Source organism: Saccoglossus kowalevskii, chromosome 3 (genome assembly GCF_978046115.1).
Source record: "Saccoglossus kowalevskii chromosome 3, keSacKowa6.1, whole genome shotgun sequence".
In the NCBI taxonomy this organism is placed as follows: Eukaryota; Metazoa; Hemichordata; class Enteropneusta; family Harrimaniidae; genus Saccoglossus; species Saccoglossus kowalevskii.
This window is the reverse complement of record NC_140643.1, coordinates 29394808-29419554: the sequence shown is the minus strand read 5'-3', so window position 1 is coordinate 29419554 and position 24747 is coordinate 29394808. Positions and strand designations below refer to the sequence as shown.

Sequence of the window (24747 nt, the reverse complement as noted above, 5' to 3'; positions counted from 1 at the left end):
GTATTCAATTGACATGAGAGAGAAAGCATGTAATTATAAAAATAATGCTATGCAAACAATGTGTTATCTTGTCCAGGATCAACACGAGAGTCCGAATTTGCAATTTCTCATATTGTCTATAAAATTTATACAAGAATTCTTTATGCTACTGTGGAATACTTTATTTTAGCTGGAATTAATTTTTGCTGAAAAGGCTTTTTGGGCGTTTTGCTTGGAATTTATTTTCACTGATTTTTGATGAGTTTAATGTGAAATATAGGAAAAAAAGTATATTCGCTGGATTTTATTTTCACGGAATCATCCCTTCAGCGAAAATGGCGAAAATAAATTCCAAGTGAAAATAAAGTATTCTACAGTAATATATGATAAACACTACAAAACTCTATATTATTATCACCTATATTTTATTATCAGGTGTGTCTATGGACAAAATAAGTCATATTTTAATGACCAAATTTTTAGTTTCTATGTGTGAATACAGCAAATATGATATATTTTATCTTAATTTATTTTACTACCGGTACTGTCGTTACTAACAGTCAAATATATAATAACAAAAAGTGAAATTATCACTGAACGTTTATTGTTTGAAATCTTTTATTTACACACAATGATGTGCTAATTTTATACATGTACCATGTATTATCATTTTTAATTGCTTCCATCCCTACATCGGTCTAAAAGGAAATGAGTCCATGTCTATACGTAATTATAATAACAGTAGGACAATTGTCTGAATCAATAGTGTTTCCATGGTAATCATTATTTTAGAGTGGCTGATTGTATACAGTTATAACAATGACAAATATTTTGATCTGCTTCAAGTTCTATTGATGTCCATTGATACACAGGCTGGAAATTGAGATGGACAGAAAGCCATTATCACTAAGCAAAAAAAATAATTATCTTTAAATTTTATCTGGTATGTAGCAGCTGCAAAACAAAAGAGCTATATTGTCTCCATGACAACTGATCACTGTAAATGAGATAATAACTTTAATATTCAATCATTTGTATCAAAGAGTAAAATTTGAATATGTTGCCTGCGCACACATGCAATGTAACTTGTAATGTTTATTGAGGAATAGGTTCTGGTGTAGTACAATAACTGGAAAAACAGTGTCAACAATATCAAAGAACATCAGTTATAAATTACTTCAGATCAAGTAATGCAAGTACAAAGTGATATTTCAATATGAAGTGAATCACCCACCTGTCAGAATGGAAAACTAATCTACTTAATCAATTTGAAATATTATTCAAGATCGCAACAATTGATACATATTTTGATGTGAATATTCTGTTCTATGAGAAAGTGTCATATTTAATATTTTAAGAGGTCAATAAACTTGAAAATATTTAGGTTTCTGGTCATCATACATTGTATTCATTTGTTAAACAAAATTCCAAGTCTATTAAATATGAAAATAAATTAAAGTATAATAATTAATGATAATTAAAAAAAAAACATTGCATGGTTACTCAGTATAAGAATTTACAAGGCTAAAATGAACCATTCATGATGGGATTATATCTGCTAACAGAAAATATGAATTATCCCTTTACAATACGCTATGCAATACAATCCTTTCAAAATTTAATACAAAATTGACATAGTTTCCATCTACTACAAATCTGGGTAAAAAATCTTTAAAAATATGGGAAAAAATAAGCAGGTTTACCTTGCAAAGAATGACAAATACTGTAGAATACTTTATTTTCGCTTGGAATTTATTTTCGCTATTTTCGCTGAAGGGATGGCTTCAGTGAAAATAAAATCCAGCGAATATACTTTTTTTCCTATGTCTCACATACAACTCATCAAAAATCAGTGAAAATAAATTCCATAAAAAAACACCCAAAAAGCTTTGGGTTAAATTAATTCCAGCTAAAATAAAGTATTTCACAGTATTGTTTATAGGGGTAAAGACAAGTGTGACTTGCAAGGTGGTAGTACTAGTATGCTGGTCAAAGTGCAAAACACTTGTAATAAATCCTCTAATTAAAGTAAGTGTTCTTGAGAATGATCAATCTTGATAAGTGAAAATTTTAGAAACTTTTTCAAAGAAACCATGCTCTAATACCTATTCCCTTTTTGTTTTTGATTTTTTTAATCAAAATTTAGAAGATCGCAAAAATGTTTTCCATGCTAATATACAGAAAGTGACGACAGAATTATTGTTCAACCTTGGAGAACCATATCAGCCATATCATATGTGTTTAATCTGTCATTGAAATTTCTTTTTAAAAGTTTAAACTATCCTCAGGGACATGTCAAATTAGAGTCAAGGGTTTCATGAACAAGGTCAAGACATATGCATGGTACAACAATCATAGTATTACAAAAGAACAAAAACATGGCAAATTTCTACCCCTTCGTTGTCATTTAAATCAACTCCAGTCAAATAAACAACCTCAAAAAGTATATTATTTATAATTTGTTTTTTAAAAATAAAATTGTGGAAAGGAATTTCACTCCTACATTTATATGCAAATGAGAAGGGTTTTAGAGAAATGACTATAGATGAGGGTTAAATTGCATTGTTATGCAAATGATACCCACATAGTGTGAAAGGACACATAGAGGATGTTTTAGAGGCAGGCCAGACTTATATTATCCCTTGTTTCGCGAACCCGCCGAATGAACAGGAGTCGAAAATGAAATAAAAACAAAATTTTATTTCAGCGTAGTTTCCCGCGCCCGCCAACTTGTAAGTGCAAAAAATTGCTAAAAAAAACTTATTTTTATCTTCATTTTTTTTCCGCCTGCTGAACCCAATTTGCATTTTCGTGGGAGTATCATGATCAAAGTACCGAAGTCTCACGCAGATGAGAAACAAGGTTATACATGGAATAAAATTTTATTTCATTTCTTCTCTCCGATCAATGATCTCACTTACAATTCTTTGAGAATCACACAAATCTAATGGAAAAAAAGAATTAATTTTATTTTTTCCCGCCCTTCTCAAAAAAATTGCCTTATAAAAACTCGAGAAACAAGGAATAAAAAAAGTGTGGCCCAAAGGTAAAAACAAAGAACTCAAATATAAAAGCTGCTGCAGCCATATACATGTATAGTGATTCAATTTTCTATTTACTTTTCAGATATAAAATGCCCTCCCTAAATAACATGACACAGCTGATTTAACTGACCCATTAATATACATGATTTGTGAGTTTATTATTTTCCACTGTGGCAAAGTTCAAGAAAGAAAGCGTAATTATTTTTTATATTCATGCATGCACCTTCCATTACTGTGGGATTCTTTATTTTCACTTGAAATTTAATTTTTTTTTCCAAATTAGTGAATCGGTGAAGATAATCCACTGAATCTTTTTTTGATTTACACACAATTTATGACAAAAGGAAGATATACAGACTGACTGTATGCATATAACATCAAACACAAAATATTAATACAAAAGTAAACAAAACATAAATATAGGTAATTATGGAAAAGTAAGACTTACAAGACATTAAAGATATATAAATTCACTTATTCAGTTAAAGTTGAACTAATTTTTACAACCGTGTGTAGACTCTTGAAATAAAAGCTGCAGAAAAGCAAAACATTCGTTTTCCTGAATTACTTTTCGCCGGGAGAATAGAAACACACTTATTTATCCTCTGATATCTGTGATGGTTATGCACTTGTTTAATAGGCTTGACAAAAGTAGAAAAATATGACGACAAATACCCATGTATTACATGTATTTTGAAATAAGTATACGACTTTTGAATGTCAGCTTGAACCTTACAGTATATTATTCTCTGTAATATATTAGCTTAGTTTGTTTTATTTTATCTATTTACTTTTTTGTAACCTTTTATTCCTTCTTAAACTTTTGTAACCATTGCCAATCCCTCCGGGGAATGTGTTAATAAAATGAATATTATTATTACTTCAGCATATCATTTGAGTGTGATCTAAGTTCATACTGCAGAATAATTCTGGCAGATCTATTTTAAATGTTGTAACCGATCAAAAAGCGTTATTCCACAATCCACCAAACCACATCAGCACAGTCGCTTTATAAAGCATATTACCGGTAGTAGTTCCAATTCTGGGATATGGTCTGACCCTTTTAGAACACATCATTTTTGAGTTATCTTATCACAAATTTAATTTATAATCCAATTTTAAGTTTGGGTCAAATCAGACACCCAGATATTCAAACGAAAAGAATTGTTCACAAGGGTTGATTGACAATTTTAATATTTAAACTACAACAGCTTAAGAGACCTTTAGATTTGATAAAAAGCAGACATTTATTTTTTTTTACATTAAGAGTTAGCTTATTCAGATCCAGCCAATATTGAATACGACTCAGATCTGAATTAAGAGTTCACTGTACCTCACGAATGATTTTGGAAGCAAACAATTTAAGTAGTAGTGGTATCTTCATATGAAGAACATGATTGTACTCTTTTCAAAAAATTCAACAACGTACACAGACCACGTTAACAATAATATGCAAAGCAGAATTATTGGAATAACAGAAATACATGTATATATTTGCATCCTAGTTGCACACTAGCTTAGTGTTTAGAATCATAAACGTTGGTCAATATAACAATTATATTTCTTTCATTACATTTTTTTATGACAGCTCAATGTTCTGTTACAATGAACTCATTTCTGTTCACATTTGTGTGAAAATAAACTTATATTTAAACACGTATGTTTGGACCAGATGTTTTTTTTAAATATATTGTCAGCAAGACTATCAAGCTTCTGAGTGTAGTAGGTATATTCTTTGGAGTAAAGTGCCACTAGTCAACATGCCAGATGATTCAATCAAACAATGTATGCTGTTTAGTTTTATGGCTATTTAACACAATTCAGTTACAAAAACAGTGATCATAAAATTAAAATAATAAATGATGCGGGTCAAATGTACCATTGAATGCGATAATACTTACCACAGTCAGGTGCTCTGACAGGAGGAGGCGGGGCACCACCAGTGCAAGCATCTGGGTCCGGTACAGACACTCTCCACCTTACTCCATCACTATCACACTCAGTAAACTGATAATGAAAATCATCCTGCAAAACAAAAAGTAAAGAAGAAGTTATTTTTTCTTCACAATATGTTTTCATATGCAAACAGTATGTGAATGTAATATACTTATGAACAATTAATAATATAAGGTTATTACGAAGATACCTCAAAGTATGCACGAAGACAGTACAGCGGCAGTATCGACCGACGCGCAGCGGAGGTCGATGTGACAGCGTACTGTCTGAGTGCATACTTTGAGGTATCTTCGTAATAACCTTATTATTATACATCTTTTCCTACCAAGGATACATCATGGGAATGCCGAAATCTAAAAAGTTTAGAACAGAATCAGCGAACTTCTTTGTATGGAGTCTGGTCAAACCCTGGTGGCAGCCATGTTTGTTTTTATTATTAGAGGACGCTTACGCGCGTAATTGTTCCATATTTGGAATACGCATTCCCTTATACGCTAGGATGAAAATACCCCATAAAATACCGCAAAATTGCGGCACCCTGCAACCTATGGCATTCCGGTGACAGGTCTATAATAATATGAGTTATTAGGAGAATACCTCAAAGTATGCACATAGACAGTACAGTGAGAGTATCGACCGATGCGCAGCATAGGTCGATGTGACGGTGTGCTATCTGAGTGTATGGAAGGTGAAGTATGTTTGTTGCTCATAATGCACATGACTGATGCAGTATTCAAATTAATTTGAAAATATACGACTGATCTTAAGAGTCTCATTCAGATTGTATACCTAACACCATTTTTAAATGTTATGGTATACATGTTTAATGTCCGAGACAGGTGCTCACGGATATTGCAAACAGATGCCAAACATGTGCAACTCTCATCAAATTTACCTATAGGAACACATAAACTAAGAACTCAAATGTATTTACATAATTAATATTAAATCACCAGTTGACTGGGATACATATCAAAATAAATGTGCTCTGGTTATTTATTGGATGTTACCAGCTCTCGATCACTTGCCATTTCTTTCTACTGAGACAATACCTTTCACAATAAATACACAAAACTATTTAAATTATAAAGCATATGTTCATTAATATGGTAATCTGTACATTTTAAAATTCTTATTGAAACATATGATATGCACATAATTTAATTAATTATAGTAATCTTGAAAGATAAATTGTTTGCAGTCATCTACAATAATTCTTTAAAAGCCGAATTTTGAATGTCACAAGAAATTCTACATTTTAGTTCATGATGACAATTATTTTCATATGAAGTTCATTCATTTTTACCACCACACACCAACACATTATCATTAAGATAAACATCACGCACAGTACTCATTCGGGAAGGTTCTAATTATAATTTCTATCATAAATAAAACAATCGAAAAAAAAATATTTGTTGTTTTTTGTTTGGTTTTTACAAATCCTAGTTCTGAATAAGTTTGTTTATGTTTTAAAACGTGTGATTCACCATAAATCATCTACTATATTGTTTCATTGTCTACGTACGAAGCGTCTACCCCCAAGTCTACCAACCAGATGGTGGGGTTGTTACCGAGAACAGTAGATCGCATATGGTCAAGGCATATACCAAGTATTGATTATGATAAATATATTATATTTTTCAGTAAATAACTTTAAATACTCACTGGTTGGCATGTTGGTTGCTTGTTGGCTGAGGCAGCAAGGTCAAACACACACGCGATGAATACAGCCAGCCGTATTAGCCACAATTTCATTGTACCGGTAGTTAATACGCGACTGGAAATTACTAGTACAAATTCATTCAATGAATGAGTGCGAAAAAAACCACTTTCTTGCTAGACGATATTTTTTAGAAAAAACAACAACGATAAAATCCGAGATATTATAGTCAACACCACTCCCCAGCAGCGCAGGTTGAATCTGACGAGAACAGTGAAAAACACCTTTGACCCAATATAGCGCCCTCGTGCCAAATGACCTTTTTTCGTCTTCGATGATTTTTTTTCAAATATTGAGAACATGCAGTTGTTTTGCAATAGATAATTTATTTTATAAATTAGAATTTTATTGAGACACAGATCTTTGAGATTTCTTGCATCATAAATTATTCTACTGAGATTTAAAATGCGGAAGTCCAATGGTGTTCCCATGATCCTTTGCGTTTTGGTATCCACAACAACAAACTCTTGATTAGAATCTCACTTGTTCTGTTTAGTTTCAACGGAAGAAGGCTTAGTTGTGTTGTCTTGCTAGTGTCGTCTGTCCAAACCATTACAATTTTTCCATCATGTCGTATATGGTACAGTCAACACGGGATCCATATCCTTTTCCAAAACTTCAAAGCGATGAAAATTTCGTAGGCCCTCGTAACACACAGGTAAGTTCTTAAGAAATCATCGACTGTCTCTTGACTTGAGAATCGAACGCAGGTGTCAAAAACGTGCATATCTTGGATTTTTTTTTTATAAAACATGTTTTCTTCGAACTTGTTTTATTTGGCAATTTGTACCACAACGACTAATTCTCACCGGTGTTGGATTTGTGGCTTTGTTTTGTTCAGCCTACAAACCCCATGTAGGACCAAGGTTCGACAGAGGGTGGGCATTGGGGTCAATCAGTTATTTATAATTTACAGGGAAAGCAATAACAAAATAGAAAAATCTTTCTTGTACGAAAGGGAGAAAATAATTGTCACCAATTACCGTGTAGTTATACACAAGAACACGTTTTTTTCTCTAGATCTTAACAAAGGTAATTATTGTTCGCCAATTTGAATGTTTTGAAAGTCGTATAGTATATCCTAGGCGATTTGATTTGACTTCTGGAACGTGCAAAAATGTTTCCAACCAGAGCATGTATAAGTTATATTCATAAATCTGTTTTGTGTAGAAATAACAAGTCATTCATCAAACGTGAATTATATTATAATATTAAATATTTTTCACAACTGAAACTGGTTATTTTGTCATCTTGGGCAGGAAAATGATTTGATGAATTTTATCTGTACCAATATGCATTGTTTTATGTTTACACCATATTTGACCAATTCATGCATAATGTGAAATGCTGTATGTAGTTAAACTAAGCATGTATCAACACTAGGTTACCAAGGAAATATAGAAGTGAACATTTTATTTGGATCTTTAAGGCAACAAATAAAATTGATTCTTGCACAATTTCTCTAAAAGTAATCATCAATTTGTAAAAATGGTTTGCAGTACATGTTGTCTATCGTTGAGCACAGGAACTTATGTTCTCATACTGAGTCAATGTAATTATATATGTAACACAATTAAACGTTTGTATCTATTGCTCCTACAGCAGGTCGGTAATGACCAACCTACCCACATTGCACAAAGAGAAGATCCATGGAATAGACTGAACTCAAAATGTACATTATCTAGCTCAAGAAGAGAAGTGTACCATTATGATCCCAAGGTAAACAACAAGATCGTTTTCTAATGTCTTTGATTGAACCTTTCAAAGTAAAATCTAGGGAAAATTTGGTAATGTAACTAGCTGGTTATTTTATATAATAGTCTGTGAAAATCTTGAATAGAATTTATGTGATTAATAATCAGTGGTAATTGTTCCATTCTCTATATTGAAAGTCAATTAGTGACATTGTCTTTTAAGTGGACTTGATCATGTCTTGACTCTTCATGTTTTTGTAATAAAAAGATTCCGTTATATACTTATACAATGTATACGTTATATAAAATCTGCATTAGAAACCGCATCCCTAATATAAGTCGCACCCATTCTTTTTGAACAATTGTGAACCAAAAATTCACCATTTTTCTAGATGCTCTCATAGAAACTGCATCCCCTCTGTTGCAGTGTACCATTTTAATAGAAACCCTAGCTCTAACACAAATTTTAAAGTAATACCTACTGCTTTCTCAAATCATTGCAGGCACCTAAAGATAGTCTTGACTTTGTGTTGAAAACCAAGTATGACCACCACGATTCATTTTTAGCTACAAAACCAGAGACACTAATCCAACCTGAAACAGTTGGAGAATCTCATGGGTAGGTGTAGATTTCTGTTATATCTTACACTAATCATGAATTACTTGATGTTGTATTGGATGCATATACCGTATTTGCAATATCAGTACGGTAATGCATGTGTCTACGCAAAGCATGCTAAATGCAATTTTTAGTTTGAGTGCACTTCTGTTGAAAATGTGCTTGTAATAGAGCAGCACTGTTTTTTGTTAAGACAAGAAAGCACCTCCTCAATTATTGTTTTCTTTTTACAGACGAGTTTTGAAAAATAGAAGTAAAGATGAAAGAAAATCATTTGACCCAGCAGATCCATCTGGGTACACCAACCAAGTTGTTGTCGATCCAAAGAGAGAAACCATTGACTGCTTCAAGGGTGCCATTGACAGTCATCATAGTGCGGCCACCAATCCAGGATATTCACGTAAACATGATGGTGGCTTCTATACTACTTAAAATGACAGTATTTAGAAGCAGTGAGGGGGAGGGGGGTTGCTACAGGATGTCAATATTTTAGTACATTGAGCCAATAAAGTATTGTGATTATCAGGAATATGAAATAGTGCTGTTTATTTCTAGAAAATGACTCAAAGTTTGACCTGTATATGAATGCCATTATGATGTGTTGACACATTTAAAAGAAATATTGGTATTTGTTGAAGTTTGAAATCATGTACAAACAAAAAGGTCATAGGTCATTCTGTTGATATCTTGCTTCCTAATGTGTACCATATTGTATTATTAGTAAACAAATTAAATAGTGAAATGTGCATCTATTGAATATTGCATTTTAGTATATGAAGTAAAATTGGTTTTGGGGTGTAACATAGTTACATCATACTACTTGTACGTACTATCAGATACCGTCCTTTCTACAATGTTGTCAAATCTATGCATATTTGAACACCGTCCACAATTTATGTACTTTAGAGAAAAGTGTGTATTTTACTGATTTTATATGTATGGGAAGCGGTTTTGTAAAGTTTGTAATACAGACCATGCACACCTTTGTCCATTCCAGTATGGTATGCAATAAAATTTGAATCCAACACAGTAGGGTATTGGTGTCTTTATTGTGTGGTATTTTGTAAAGTATCAACCATATGAATGTCTTGAAATATGATTAAAATCATTTTTTTTTAAATATTTCTCTCAAATGAATATTTTTTTCTTCTTGGTCTTATGTTCTTGTGCTATGAATTGAGATATAGCAATGCAGGGATCAAGTTATTGAAAGTAACTTGTTTTGGATTGTATAATCTGTGCATGGTAGGGTGATGTCCAATGACATGTGTTTGTAATGGCCCATTTCTTACTGTAGTATCCCTGGATTCTGAAATTATCTAACCAACTTGGCTTCACATCAAAATTGCGAAATCTCTCTTGTACTTGAAATTATACCAAGAATAAAGTTAATTACTTTATTATTTGCGACGGTAAACTGTGATAAGGTGTTAATTTTGCAATAACAATGGCCAAATGAATGTTTTATAGAGGGCGCTGTTTTAGCAATCCTGTACGATGTACTACTACAAGTAGTATCTACCACTAGCATTGCGTGTTTCAGTATCCAATGTAAATAAGAACCATGGTACAAAACTGGTACTTGAAGTATAATCATTGACTCATTCTGATGGTTACACAATTTCCGAAATTATGACAGTGAATCTTAACAGTAACATTTAAAGTATGGACAGGAAAATCACTTACTAAAATCGAGTGAAATCATGGAACATAAAAAGAGGGGCTCCATTGTTAAATGAATATTTAATTTCTGTGAATTCATCCATTTTGAGTATAAAAAAACTGTCAATCTATGTAACATCCAATAAAATGTGTCTAAATATTGTAATTATAGATGGTTTGGTCACATTTTGCAATATCTGGTATTGTCGCAATGTTAACTTCATTAAAAACGGTCACTGAATATCCCCTCTAAAACGGACTAATTAGGTTGATATAAACACTTTTTCACGATGTGTGTACTCATACAAATACAGTGTGATAACCTTGAACTATTAAGGTACAATATGTTTCAACAAATTGTCTCCATATCTCAATTTAATTAACGCATGGCTGAGAGAGCACCGCCATTTTAGACGCAAGTGAAGGTTCAGTGTTCAGACAGAGAAAAATAAAACTCAGTAAAACACGTATTTTGTATTTTTTTAATCAATAAAACACTACTGCAACTTTATATGTACATGTACTCTTTAGCCATACAAATATGTAGCAATTTCGGAATCCATTAAAAATTGAATTAAATCGAATTAGTATAAATTTACACAATAATTGTATAAATTGAAGTTGGACGGTAACTTAAATGAATATATAAAGTTTGATTGCAATCAGACAAGGCATGACAGAGATACGTCTCAGAAACAGTATTCGTTAAAGGCTAACGGCATGATACTCCCAGGTGAAAGAGCTCCACAATTGCAAGGGAATGCAATTTACAGTTATTCAAATAAATCACTTTTCGTTCTATACAGATTCATTTACTGAATTAGAATACGTTGTCCATTATTTTGTTTTTCCAACTAAGAATTATGGGTAAAACATGACAACGCAGCCATTACGAAAATTACATAGTTGGTAGAAAATGTAAAAAAAAGAATATTTTCAGTTTTATTGCAATCATGGCAACCATTATTGAAACCAGTATACTACCATATTCTTTCACCTTTACCAATTTTAAATCCTTACTTTAGAAGTTATATATGAATTAATTTTCCCAATTGTAGTTGGAAATGATGACTTATAATCCTCTGCTGAAGTGTCACGATGGTAGACTGCATATACAGTTGAAAAATCGAACATTCAGAGAATGAAAAGTGATATTTAAAAAAAATTGTAAATTTCATTGTCCTGTATTTGTGAAGCTTTGTCGTCAAACAGGATTGAACCCGGTTATTAAAACAGAATAATAACGTCCAAGCACACATGATGTGGATGTCTGTACTTAGATTGAATTACATCTGACCATGATTGACAGAGATCCGATTTTCAGAATAGTAGACATATTTTACTAAATATGTCCTTCGTTACGGCCATTTTAACGGGCTTGATTAGAGCCGTGATACAAATGCATTTGCATAAATGTGTAAAACGTTTTATGTGTGATAGGTGATCAGTCAAGGCAAGATCTGGCTCTAGAACAACATTCGTTAACACAAAATCGTAAAACTCCATGTTTTCAGACTTCAAATGTCGGTATGATAATTTTTGAACATTTACGAGGCAAGATTTGGTTATTTCATGTCTCTGTTGGAAACATGTTCTTGGTTTTCATTGTGGTAAAAACATCATATATACTCGAAGACGTTGTTGCACTGCTATCCGTGCTCTTAGGACCACTCTGTTTCTGTTGTATTAATTGTTTTCTTGTATTCCTACCAACAAACTATAATAAAAACACATTAGTATTAACGAAGTTATGTTCACATTTATAACATAAAACATAAAATAATATATAGTATGTGTCATTATCAATGTCAGTAATATGCTTCAAAGATGGACAAATAAACCTAAAAGTTCACTTTCTAATTAGTCGCGCCCTCTAGTGATGAAAAGTTTCTCTGACGTCAAAATTACATATAGGAGTGTAAGCAATGCTAAGTATAGTAAATCTTTGTTTAAAAAACAAAAAGTATTTTTTTATTGACGGAGACAACCAGACAGAGTGAGAACATTGCCATAAGCATGACAACTTGTTTTATTACTGGAGACATATTTGTATATTTAATAAGAACAACAACGCGTTTACATCATTAATTTAAACTTGGATGCGCACGACTGGTTCAGCCTGCTCATGGCATGGGCCTTTTACACGTGAATACGTTTGTTATTATCTAATATGCATTAGCATGGAGCAACATATGAAATAAAAGAAAAGGATGTGGTCCATTTTCATTCTAAAAAAAAATGTTTCGTCACAATCATCCATTGTCTAGGATTTCGAAAATGAAAAGTCGTTATATGCATGTTCACTCAATGTATCATAACTATAAATATACCTTTCTAAAAACTATGTTTCAAATGTTTGCCAATACAAAGGCATGTTTAAACATACGGAAAACAGTCTGAGCGCGCTTAATCAGTGTGTACTGATTCCTCTTGATTGGGGATGCTTTAAGCACGCCACCAACGGTGATAACAAAAGTTATATGACAATGTTAGGATTTATAGAAACCTGACCAGTGACTTGACATCTTCATCTATCCGGGGTTCATCCAGCATAATTAAAACTACATTATAATAACTATGTAAGCAAAATTGGGAACACATTACCTTCCAGTTAGCTTTGGCTTGCCTCCTTGCCTCTGCTCTAGTTGTAGTTCTATTTTTCACAAGAATAAGTCCCAAACACGTCTCCTCTTGCAGTTGCTTCTTACAACCATTTTCATTGACTCTGGAAAACAAGACCACAGAACGTTGTAATACCTGAATAATTTAGCGTGGCGTACGTAAATAATTAATTAAATCGACATTCAATTTAGTGGACACACAACAAGTAACATTATACACCACAAAAAATCACAAGACGAGCCTAATTTTTTTATGAACCAATAGGCTCTAAGATTGAATTGAAATGTAGAACAATTGAATGCAACTGACAACCATAATATACCTGTATATTACTATAGTTACTAAACATGCAATTAAAAACATCATGAGTTCTACACTAATGACTAGATAATTTAATTTATCTATTGCATTATAAAAATATTAAAAACAAAAATAAAACACGAGAAACGATTTCCCCAAACAAGAATAACTATACTTACGGAACTGTGTTATCCTTAGAAGCAGTACCAAATTTTCTGGAAACATACTTCTTTTTTGCTATCGCATTGGCATATTTTTTCTGTAAACTTATTAAATTTGCTTTGCTTAGAGAACGCTCCAAAACTAAGATGATCATTGCCCACTATATAGAAAAAATGTACAGATATACTATTGTTAATTTAATTTATTCTGACGAACAGATATGCCTTTTATTATGGACAGCCACTTCTTAGGCATCGAAATAATCGCGTCATTTATATTACTTCTATAATTATGTTAATGAGAAGGATTTTGAAAAAAAATATATTTATGACAGGATTGATTATTAATTATTATTCCTGGCGTATATCACATTTTACTCCCGGATTCGCATCATTCTGGTTGATACAAATAGTCTTGGTCTAATCATTGGTGAGAATGAGCATAATAGAAATATAAACTCAGTATACTTACTTGTTTCAACCATTCTCGTTTCGAATTTTCTTTAATTGATTGGAACGTATTGGACATCATAGCAATTAACATACTTAGCAGTAGAGTAGGCGTCAACACACAGTAGATGACAAATATAATCACACTCAGTACTGGGATCCGAGATTGTGATATTTCGTCTTTCTATAAAATACATAATATTTGTACTTTAATTTGATGGTATTTAGCTGACATGTTAATTTGTCGGGTTCTCTAAATTTACAAGGTATGTATAATAATGTATAAAAAGTAATTGTTCTAATAGAATCGGAGTGTGTGAAATGTACACATATACCGACTACCTACAATAGTAATTAATCACACATAAAAACAAAATAAAGTTAAACAGTGTCCCAAATAGTTAATAAGTGCTATATGCAAGTCCGGCTTCAAACGGATATTTGAAAAAAAAATATTCTGACTGTAAATGTACTACATTACATTTTTAAATATATAAAATTGTAGTAGTGCCTTCAATGGAAAGGTAAAAACACAGCATTGCATACTGATCAACATAGCTAAAGTTATTAATGTAAAGTGCTTTTCACTCTTTATTTTTGTTGAAGAGATAATGAATCAGTGAAAAATAAAATATAGTGAAAATACAATTTTTTCTATATTTTAGATCTAAATTTCATACAAAACAGCCAAAATGTCTTTTCAGCTGAAATTAAGTATTTTATATTTACTATTATTGTCATCAGAAGTATGTTACAATCAACTTACCGGGTATTCTCCAAATGACATATGGAATAACGACATTACGGTACCATATGGAGTGTCAAATGCTCTTACGTTCGATTCGGAAGTGTCTGCATCAACATCTTTATACAGGTAATACAGTGCTGGAAATAAATATCATGCAAAAATAGAATACCTATTTCTTTTTTCAATATATCTGGATAATGATATAATATATTCAATTGAAAGGTTTTGCAAAAACGTGCCGCCAGATAAGGTCTCTTTTGGGGGGCTAACTTGTCTAGAACTAAGTATAAAATTTCAGCATTCATTAGTAAAATGATAAATATAAAGTTCAAACATCATTTGAAACAAGCAATAAAAATAGCTTTTTAGCAGAAAAGTGGCTCATATAATTCATTACTCATAACGTCAACAAAGAACCATAATCTGAGAAGTGATTTACATTTCTGGTAAAAATGTCTGAAAAGGCTATCCCCTTTCCGCATGTTGGCTGACTAGAAAAGGGTTGGGTCGACCATTGTTCATTTAAGTTGGTTGCCATTATGACGACAGAACAACGCTGAAGAGGAAATAACAAAATAATATATAATGCATATATGCATTAACAGGTAAAGACTAATAACAATACTTACACGGAGAAAACGTGAGTAGAAAGATGCAGTAAATAATTCCAAATCTCAGTAAATCATTTGTAATCATTTTATAAATCATAGTGATAAACGGCCCCAAGTTTGTCGATCTCAAACCCCTGAGAGAAAAGAAGAAAAGACAGAATAAATTACCAGTGGAACATGTCGCCATGTTGGGATACATACATAGATATAGGCACAAATATGAGTTGTTGTAACAGTTGATCCACTAAAATTGCCATATTTTGTTACAAATACATGTAAGAAACTAAAATTTTGGGACTTTACCTGAAGAAAAATAACAAATGTGGCCATGCTGTAGCTACAGCGGTGATAAACAATATATCTTCGGCGTAACGAGCTCCAGCAATTCGCAGCGGTATGCAGCAAAGGATGAGTATACAGGATAATAAATGGGTAGTTTTAGCCGGCACACCAGACTATAAAAGACATAACACATTTGAGAATTCATAGAAAAAGAAGTACAAACTGTTATTGCATTTTATGCCAAATTAATAGGAACAAATAACAAACATTTGTATTTATGGAACACGTCTGGCAGCACACAAGAGGAAATGTGGTACACCAACATTGAAGTATAAAACATATCATTACAACACCAAATCTGCTAAAATGACACCTAGTTGACAGGTTTCCAACTAAAAAGATCATTTTTTCCTTTGGAAAATCATGATAGCCATAAATTGCTAAACATCACTGGATAAAATGGGAAAATATTATCAATGGCTATTATATATATGTGCGACTTTTTTTGTATAGTAAGTTTATAAAAGAAAGACATTCCATGTTGACGAAAATATATACTTAATATGGGTTACTGTACTCAAGTTGGAGAAGCGGGCGTGTTTTCTTTTTACAAATGGATTGTCTGGTTTAGCGCATGTTTTCCTATAGTGTTTCTATCAATGTATCTAAGATATAGTTATCTTTGTGGTATACGGAATCTAAACATAGAACTTGAGAGTTTTTCCAAATATTTACAGAAAACAGAAACGTGTACATCTTGCGTTGACTAATAGTAAAATAAATTTGATATGAAATGGTGACAATGCTATATGGCTAAATTATACGTATATGTCAAAAAAACATCATCTTACTTAACTTTGACATTGCTTTGGGATTAACGTAATTTCTCCGAGCACAGACAATAGAAATTTTGCTTTGCACAAATACTCTTACTCACCAAATTTGAGAGAAATCTGCGGACACCGATAACTTTGATTTCTTTGATTTCGAATATAAAATTTGATATGGCAATAAAACAAACAAGAATCTCACAGCAATATCGTAACTGAAATAAAGTATAATCACTGTTACTGTAATTACAGAGATGTCATTTTTTTCAATTATCTTTTAAGTGACGCGACTCTCTATTGTGGTCGCATTGTTTGCAATAAAATGCAATTTCTCAACCTTTTCAGCACCAGACTTTATCACCCAAATTTGTCTGCACCTTTTGTTTTTTATTCTTCAATGTTTCTGGAAACGAAGCCTTATTTTGGAGCCAAGAGACAAACAGTTTTTAGTTGCTATATTTGTCTAAATCTCCCGAAGGAAAATGCAGGCTATAAACAGGACTATTTTGTGAATTTGTAATGAAGAGGTGGTGAAAAAGTTAAAATATAATATGCGTAACAAGGTAAAAAAATATGTATTTAATTATTATCGGTATCGTTATCATAAACGAGGACGTTACAAGGCGCATAATTCTATATGTCTTGAGTATGTTATCAAGACCTACTACTTACTATACTTGTGGGATCGGTGTCTCCAACTAAATTACCAGCAGGTCTGGTATATACACATATAGATAACAGCAACAGGTGAATCAAGGCTACTATTAAATGGATAAACAAATAGCGCTGAAATAATAAAAAAATAATCGCATTGATTATACATACGCCACATCAAACGTGTCAATCTATGATTATTATGTGTATTTTGAGAAAAGTGTTTTACATGCGCCGATCACTGATAGTTTTCAAAATGTTTAAGGATTCCAATGAAAACAATTTATAAAAACTAGAATAATTGTTAATGATCTCATTCAAAGTTCTTGCATTTCTTTTTGTTTGAGTGTCATATGATCCAAAACCCCAAAACCCCAAATTATTTATTAATTAACTCACTCTTGCAAAAGTCTTCCATTTGGCTTCAAGAAGTTTATAAATGACACCGGTAGATAGCATTGTTAGGTGGTTATCACTGTTTCCATCAACTATCAACATTAAGGCAGAATACCAATCTAAAAGAAAAATAAATAATATTTACCAGTCGAACAAACTTAACAGGAACGATTTTTGAAAAATCATATTTCTAGTCCACAATCTACAAACAATTATTGCATGATTTTATCGACATCATGCTACCAGATTGATTACCATTAAACCGATCCGGATTACATATCACATGCATCTTCTTACAGTGTCCGAAATGAAATGAAATAAGGGACAGGTGAATGTACCTTGAGGTTCCGGTCGCAGTTATCGCACGCGCCTCTGTCAACACTGGCGTTGGACACCAGCTTTCAATCCGACTAGTGCGCTAGTATTTAGTATACGTAAATGCCTCACGTACGCTAAACGCATTCTTTTGTCACGTGATAATGTAATGTTACATTACATAGGAGTTTTGATATATTTCGTCATGTGATAATGAACATAATTGCACTTACCCGTATTTCCATTTCGTCCAATAGAATCTACCGCTTGTAATGAATACGCATTGCATTGTACGTTACCATAGGACCAGAACACAGTGCTTCCGATTTCCATTAAAAAATTAAACATCTTATTCCGCCCAAGTTTGCAGGCCAAAGCTAATGGCGTAAGCTCGCCTTTGTTCCTTTTCTCCGGATCGGCTGGCATGACGTCATGTTTTAATACATGTGCATACATTGTCTGAAAACATATAAACATTTTTTTTATAAATTTATTCCTAACAAGAGGTAAATTCAGTGCATGACACGTATATTACGTAATGGGTTAGCTTATATTACAAGCACTGAACAAAGGATGCGAACGAAGAAAAAACCTATGCAACCTCACTGGGTATAGAAGATATCGCATGTGCAAACAGGAAGCTAGACAACATTGTAGTACAAACTTATATTTCATATTGAAGACGTTCTATTTTCAATAACCATCAATTGTTTGTCCCATGTGTCTGGAGGTTGATCCAATGTCTTACGTTGTTTTTATAGCGTCCAAATATTAGCAATATACATGGAATAATAACTTACTGGTTTATCATGGATAACCAACATATGTAATATAGTGTTCCCAAATCTATCCTGGGCATTTGGATCAACTTGTCCTAGATGTGGACGTTTTAAACTCATCTCAATTAAGTAATCGTATATATCTTCATTTCCCATACATGCCGCAAAGCTTAATGGGTATTCTCCGTAATACGCATAACCAAAGTAGTCATCCGATGAGTCGCGGATTTCTTTCTGTTGATCCTCAGGAAGGAAGAATCTTCCAGAAGCTTTCTGGTCTAGTCTGGCGTTGTACTTCCCTACTAACTGTTTAACAGCTTGTAGGTCGTTGTTAACTATTGCAATATGTAGACAACTTTCACCTGAATACAATTATGAATGTTTTGTATTATTGTGAGTAGGCGGTGATGCTGATGTGGGTGGGGACTGAGTGTCACGTATACATGACATTCGATAAATTATTACCAATATGTATCGTCACTTATTAGTACTTTTATCATTGCCAAAAACTACAATTACCCTTACGTTTTCTACTGAAAAAGAACTCCAAGAAACATACAATATTAAAAATAAGTTCACTCATAATTTTGACATTTAGTATATATATATAATTTTACTTTGTTTAATTTTGTAATTTGTTGTTCGCTAAATCATGTGTTCACTATACTTCCACCATTACAGTTGAGATTCCTATAAATGGAAATACAACCTATTTTTACAAGAAAGTTTTGAAAATCCACAGGGAAACAGTTGAGCGTAAGTTTGTAAATTACTAGCTATTCCAAGAGTATTTATAGAATATGCTCCCAGCACACGTGGGCGCCCTCTATGTCTCTGAACACAATACACAGATAAAACGTTTTAGGTCAAAGTTAAGATTTCTACATACCATAATATTCCTTGCCTTCGTATATATCCAGGACCAATTTCGGGCAGAGTTCTAACATACACGTGGCAATGTCTTTATGTACATGGGTATTATTTAAGTAACAAAGATGTAAGGCAGTTTCTCCAACTCCGCCTCTTTTAAACAATGACCAACAGGTTTCGTGGCCACGATCGTCAAATTCGTTTTCAATGTATGAATCAACTTCAGTTTCAAACAATTCCAACAACTGCTTTTCCGTCTAATAATAAAACAAATTTTAAGACATACTGTAAAATGAGTAATTTTCACTGGGTTTAAATTTGGCTGATTTACAATTTCAGGCATATTCAGTGGGTTTTATCATTAAATAATGTGTTCTACGCTAAATTTTACATATTCACTGGATTTTAATTTAGCACATTTTCCTGTTAGCTAAATAAACTAAACCCAGTGAATAATCAATCCTTTTACAGTATTATCAAAACTTAACCACGGTTGTGGGATCACTATAATCAGGTGACCTGCCACTTAACAATGGAAGTGTAAAGGAATGTATTAAAATCCTTTTCATGTATGCTATTGACTATATTGTTTGTCACATATTTTTCAAGTTGTATCTGTAATTCTCATAATGAATATCTGTGTAAGATTAAATAGAGTTTGTTTTTGATCCACTACAATTCACTCTTGTTTTTTAGTTGTCCTGTCACTATACCTGAATGTAATAGAAACGCTACATTTCACCAAATTATTAGACGGGTTACTATGTAAACATTACACAAAAATTCCTGAATTCTGTAAACACTGACACTGATTATCCACCTATACAGTGGCCACCATTGTTATTTTATTGTTGTGCATCTACTTTGTCTATTTTTCGGTGAAAACTAACGCAAAAAGTTTCCTCATGTGACAAACAGATAGATATCTATCTATCAACTAACGTGTCAAATTTGACATTATTCAGTCTGTAACGAATTTTAAGAAAACATAAAGCCCTAAAAGAAACAATGACTAAAAGAAGGTGACATAGTATCAATTATGCCACCATTGCCCGAGTCGCGTCCACACTAATATTGTGAAATATGAGTTACGATGAAACATTTTTCGTGACGAACATTGTGTGTGTGGCTGGAATCTTGAACTACACTAACTGCTATGTTGAACTCTATGGTATACTGGTACCACGTGCAAACATATATAAACTATCATCGTCGTAACTACGATATCATTTTAGGGAAAAGAGTGCGTTACCCTACTATACAGTGTTTATTTACACCGAGAAATGTACGTTATCTGTTTTACTCCGAACTTACCAGTTTATTCTCTCCTGTGGGGTCATGTAGAAATTGTGCAAACTCTTTTTTATCAGTGATTATCCCATCTCCGTCTCCTGTCACGTATAACGGTAGCAAGTTTTTAATAAAATCTTTGAAACCATTTTTGCCACGTGTGTTATACTCTTCAATTAATTTACCACCATTAGTAAAATTAACTAATTTGTAGACTTCGTTGTGTTTGGCAGCCTCGGTTTGTTTTTTCCAGTCACTGTCTGGATCTTCGTCGTTACCCAGTGAGTTGTACAATTTATTAATCCGAGCATGGCAATTTCCCATGATGCAAAGCCTTTTAACTCTCACGCCTCATCCCCTGAAACACAATGTGAAATGTAGAGTGAACATTTAACCACAACGATACTGCGTTTATACCAACTTTATTGAGTCAATTGACGTACTAACACTGTCAGTGTTAATACGTCCATGTTGAGTCGTGTTTTTTTAATTTTCGACAAATAACCTGCGCATGACATAACTAGGAAGAAATACTAATAACCTGGATTTTGGTAGATTTATAGGTTGTTATATGACTAATGTTTATATTTGATTTGAAGATAATAGTTGCAGCGCATTTGCAGGAACAATTACTTGGTTTACGTCGGTTTGTGAGTCCCTTTGCACCAAGACTAAAGACGTAAACACGTTACGTCAGCGTGACCATAACTTATTTCTAAATCGGCACTCGAAATATGGCTCATTGTTCAGATTGTTACTTAGACTTGTATACGTTGCTAAACTAAAATATGCTGATTTGTTCAAATAAATGTATATTATTATGACATTTTAAATGACTCTGAATTGCAAACTATTATTGCGTGATTGAAAGCCTAAAAAGACTGAGAGTATTTGAGACATAAACAATAATTCAGAATTTCAAACAATAGGCTTGGCAACTAATATGTGTCTGCTATTTGAGATGTGAAAACAATGTGATCTACATTATTAAAATTTATAATAATTAATACTTGAGATGTCAGTGTAAAAGCCGAAAATTGACTAATCATTATGCAAATTAGGTAATTAACTGAGGAAATCTGTGCATTACTCCACTGTTACATCATCTATATATGTACCAAGTTTCATCAAAATCCAATGAGTTGTTCATTAGATATCAGTGGAACAGTCATGAAAAAGCTAAAAATTAGCTAATTATCATGGATTTCGACCAAAACCTTATCAAATCTGCGCATTAGCCCAGAGCATTTATGCATCACATTTCACCAAAAACCAACATATTTTTCTTGAGATATCAGTGGAACGGACAGACGCGCTAACTACAAAGACTCATATTGTCAACACGTACATAAAAGTCAGAAATTTATGCTCATATCATGATTTATATTTCAGTCAGTTTGACAGTGGTTGCCATGACATATACTGATAAAGGTTAATGACAAGACCAGATGGCGAGCTGGTCGAAATCAACCAAAAACATCTTATGACTCTGCAGTTTTTAAGATACAAGACAGTAGCTGTAATTCTAAACCAATGTTGTTTGCGATTTTAAACTAAGGTAGTATCTTGGTGGAATGTTAGTGCGAGATTATTACCCCATCAATATTAGTTAGCGTTGACAATATATAGAAATGTTTTCTCTAGACAGCTTGACGAGTAATTAATTGATTATGATGTGTAAAACTTTCATGTGATTGGTTGTTTGTTGGAAGGCAAGGCCTTGGAGTCTCTTATACTGATTGTAATTGGTTAAGGGGTGACAAGAAATAAAGATGGATTTAATGCTGTCTCGGGTGAAAACCAGGGACTTGGGAGAGAATCGTTTTGGGAACATGAACGAAGCTCGTGTGTGTCTTTTGTTAGCCTAGCGTGGAAACGACCGAATCCCGGTTACCTAAGTGAAAGGTTTTTAACCATCAAAAATACCTATCACACTCAACTGAAAAATTGTCTTATCTACGTGTCATGTCAGTGCTATTGTGCGGATTATCCAGGCGCCGCCATCATATTACGCCCCTTATCATTATTTGCCATGCACAACTTGTTATCTATACATGCTATTTAGCGAATTTGATTTAGATAACAATCTCACTGTGACTTTGAATATAATTTAAATTATCGACATCTTAAATTAGCAAAATTATGGATTAGCTAAAATAACAAGCTAGCAAACATTTTACAATATACTAGTATAGGGTAATTGGAGGCTTTGCTCTTGTAGCTCTTGGATAAACTGTCAAGTTTTTGGACTGTGAGAAAATGCGCAAGTAAACACCACTTCTTGTAGTTAAATTCACTCGTATTATTCTTGAAATGATATTGATGCAATGGGAACGAACATTTGTAAATGCAACATTTGCTAAATGAAAATTTTGATTCGACGACGTGTGCCCCGTAACAGCGACCACAGGTGTTCGATTTACATTTTGTTCGAATACTAAACCACTACAGACGCCGCCCTCTATATCCACTATGATATTTGAAGACGATTCGTCTCCTTCTCTAAAAAACATTAGAACAGCTTGCCATATATCAAGTGATGCATATAAAAATAATTATTTTCGCAAAATACTAGTCGGAAAACGGAATAGTATTCCTGATCTCCATAGAGTAAAAACGACAAATATTGACTATTGTGAATAGCGGCAACGTCGGCAAAAAAAAAATATGAAAACGTGACCGGGAAGAGGCCGATTATTCTTATCACATTTCTAATTTCTTTATTTTATTATTCGGCGTATTGAACGGTCCAATTAGAAAACAAAACGTGCACGTCACTATTATATAATGTAGACCATCGTAATTTAAAATTTCGGACTCTAATATGTACGATATAATGACATTTTCCCCCGAGTAATGCAGCTATTTCAACGCGTTTTACGGTATCTAATCACCATGCACCATTACACTCGAAAGTCCCATACACACCAGTGTTGCCATGGCGACCATGTGATATTCACACGTTGTCGCAGTCACGTCCTCGTGTGTCCCAGCGTTGTCAACTAGTATCAGGCTTTTTTTTTAGCGTGAATAACATTACGTAATATTCGTAACAAATAACTGTTGAAAGGTGCATTGTCTGCTTCAAGACATGACACAATTAGGTGGTGTCGATTGTTTCGGCTCCTTGTGATAAATGACCTTCCACAATTCGTGAAATGTCAAAGATAATATCGATTGGTGGTGTAAAACCTTTCATTCTCATCAAATATGCACGAATACAAATGTACGAGAACGCAGTGTTATTATTTACAAGTGTTGCTATAGCAACGGCGATAGTAATTGCGTTTCACGACACATATTTGCCCGTATGTCAAATCAGACAACAGTGTGAATGTTTAAAATAACGTGTTTTTTGTGTTTTAATTATAATAACACAAATGATGCGACACTATAATCTAGTAGTCGTTCCTGGAGTCGCATAAAATGTTAATCCAACAAACCGGAAATAGAATGTAACATTCATTTTGTTACAGTGTGTCGTTGCATGATGGATGATTTAGAGTCAGTAATGAATAAACGTACTTACCACTCGAGGTTCGTTTCCGAGTCATCTACGCCCGGGTATATATCGACGAAATATGAAAATTACTTAACACTGTATATCATATTATTTCACAATATAGTGAATACAGAGAGAGGTAGCTATCGACGAAAACATGGCCGGGTGGTTGTGGATACTATACCGACTACATTATCACCGTAGTCTATTACATGTATTTGCATATAAAAGGATCGTAGTCACTTGCAACGGACACGGTC

The 24747-nt window shown here is 33.1% G+C and overlaps 3 protein-coding genes across 4 annotated transcripts in view; 1 reads left to right on the top strand and 2 right to left on the bottom strand.

Annotated features, from left to right (window-relative positions):
- The window catches only part of LOC100366489 (endosome/lysosome-associated apoptosis and autophagy regulator family member 2-like), a 37581-nt gene extending 30664 nt beyond the window's left edge, over window positions 1-6917 (bottom strand). For both annotated transcript variants that reach the window (XM_085497015.1, XM_085497014.1), the window contains exons 1-2: window positions 6648-6917; window positions 4925-5048 (exon numbers count right to left, since the gene is read on the bottom strand). In XM_085497015.1, the coding sequence (XP_085353141.1) occupies window positions 4925-5048; window positions 6648-6737 (214 nt within the window). In that variant the 5' untranslated portion in view covers window positions 6738-6917. The remainder of the gene's footprint in view (window positions 1-4924; window positions 5049-6647) is intronic.
- Window positions 6918-7132: 215 nt separating this feature from the next.
- On the top strand, window positions 7133-10040 carry LOC100366787 (protein CFAP276-like). Its single transcript, XM_002741919.3, has 4 exons — window positions 7133-7360; window positions 8305-8421; window positions 8900-9015; window positions 9249-10040. Exons 1-4 carry the CDS (start codon window positions 7271-7273, stop codon window positions 9445-9447), a joined length of 522 nt encoding a protein of 173 aa, XP_002741965.1. The 5' UTR covers window positions 7133-7270; the 3' UTR covers window positions 9448-10040.
- A 1105-nt stretch (window positions 10041-11145) lies between these two features.
- On the bottom strand, window positions 11146-24641 carry LOC102809825 (transient receptor potential cation channel subfamily V member 5-like). The gene is made up of 15 exons (XM_006825453.3): window positions 24515-24641; window positions 21010-21343; window positions 19715-19952; window positions 18847-19187; window positions 18280-18505; window positions 17735-17850; window positions 17354-17467; window positions 16789-16896; window positions 15873-16024; window positions 15588-15703; window positions 14977-15095; window positions 14233-14394; window positions 13779-13921; window positions 13282-13402; window positions 11146-12394 (listed from the first exon to the last, which is right to left on the bottom strand). The coding sequence occupies exons 2-15, from the start codon at window positions 21307-21309 to the stop codon at window positions 12248-12250; spliced, it is 2403 nt and encodes an 800-aa protein (XP_006825516.1). The 5' UTR covers window positions 21310-21343; window positions 24515-24641; the 3' UTR covers window positions 11146-12247.
- Between the last annotated feature and the right edge of the window lie 106 nt (window positions 24642-24747).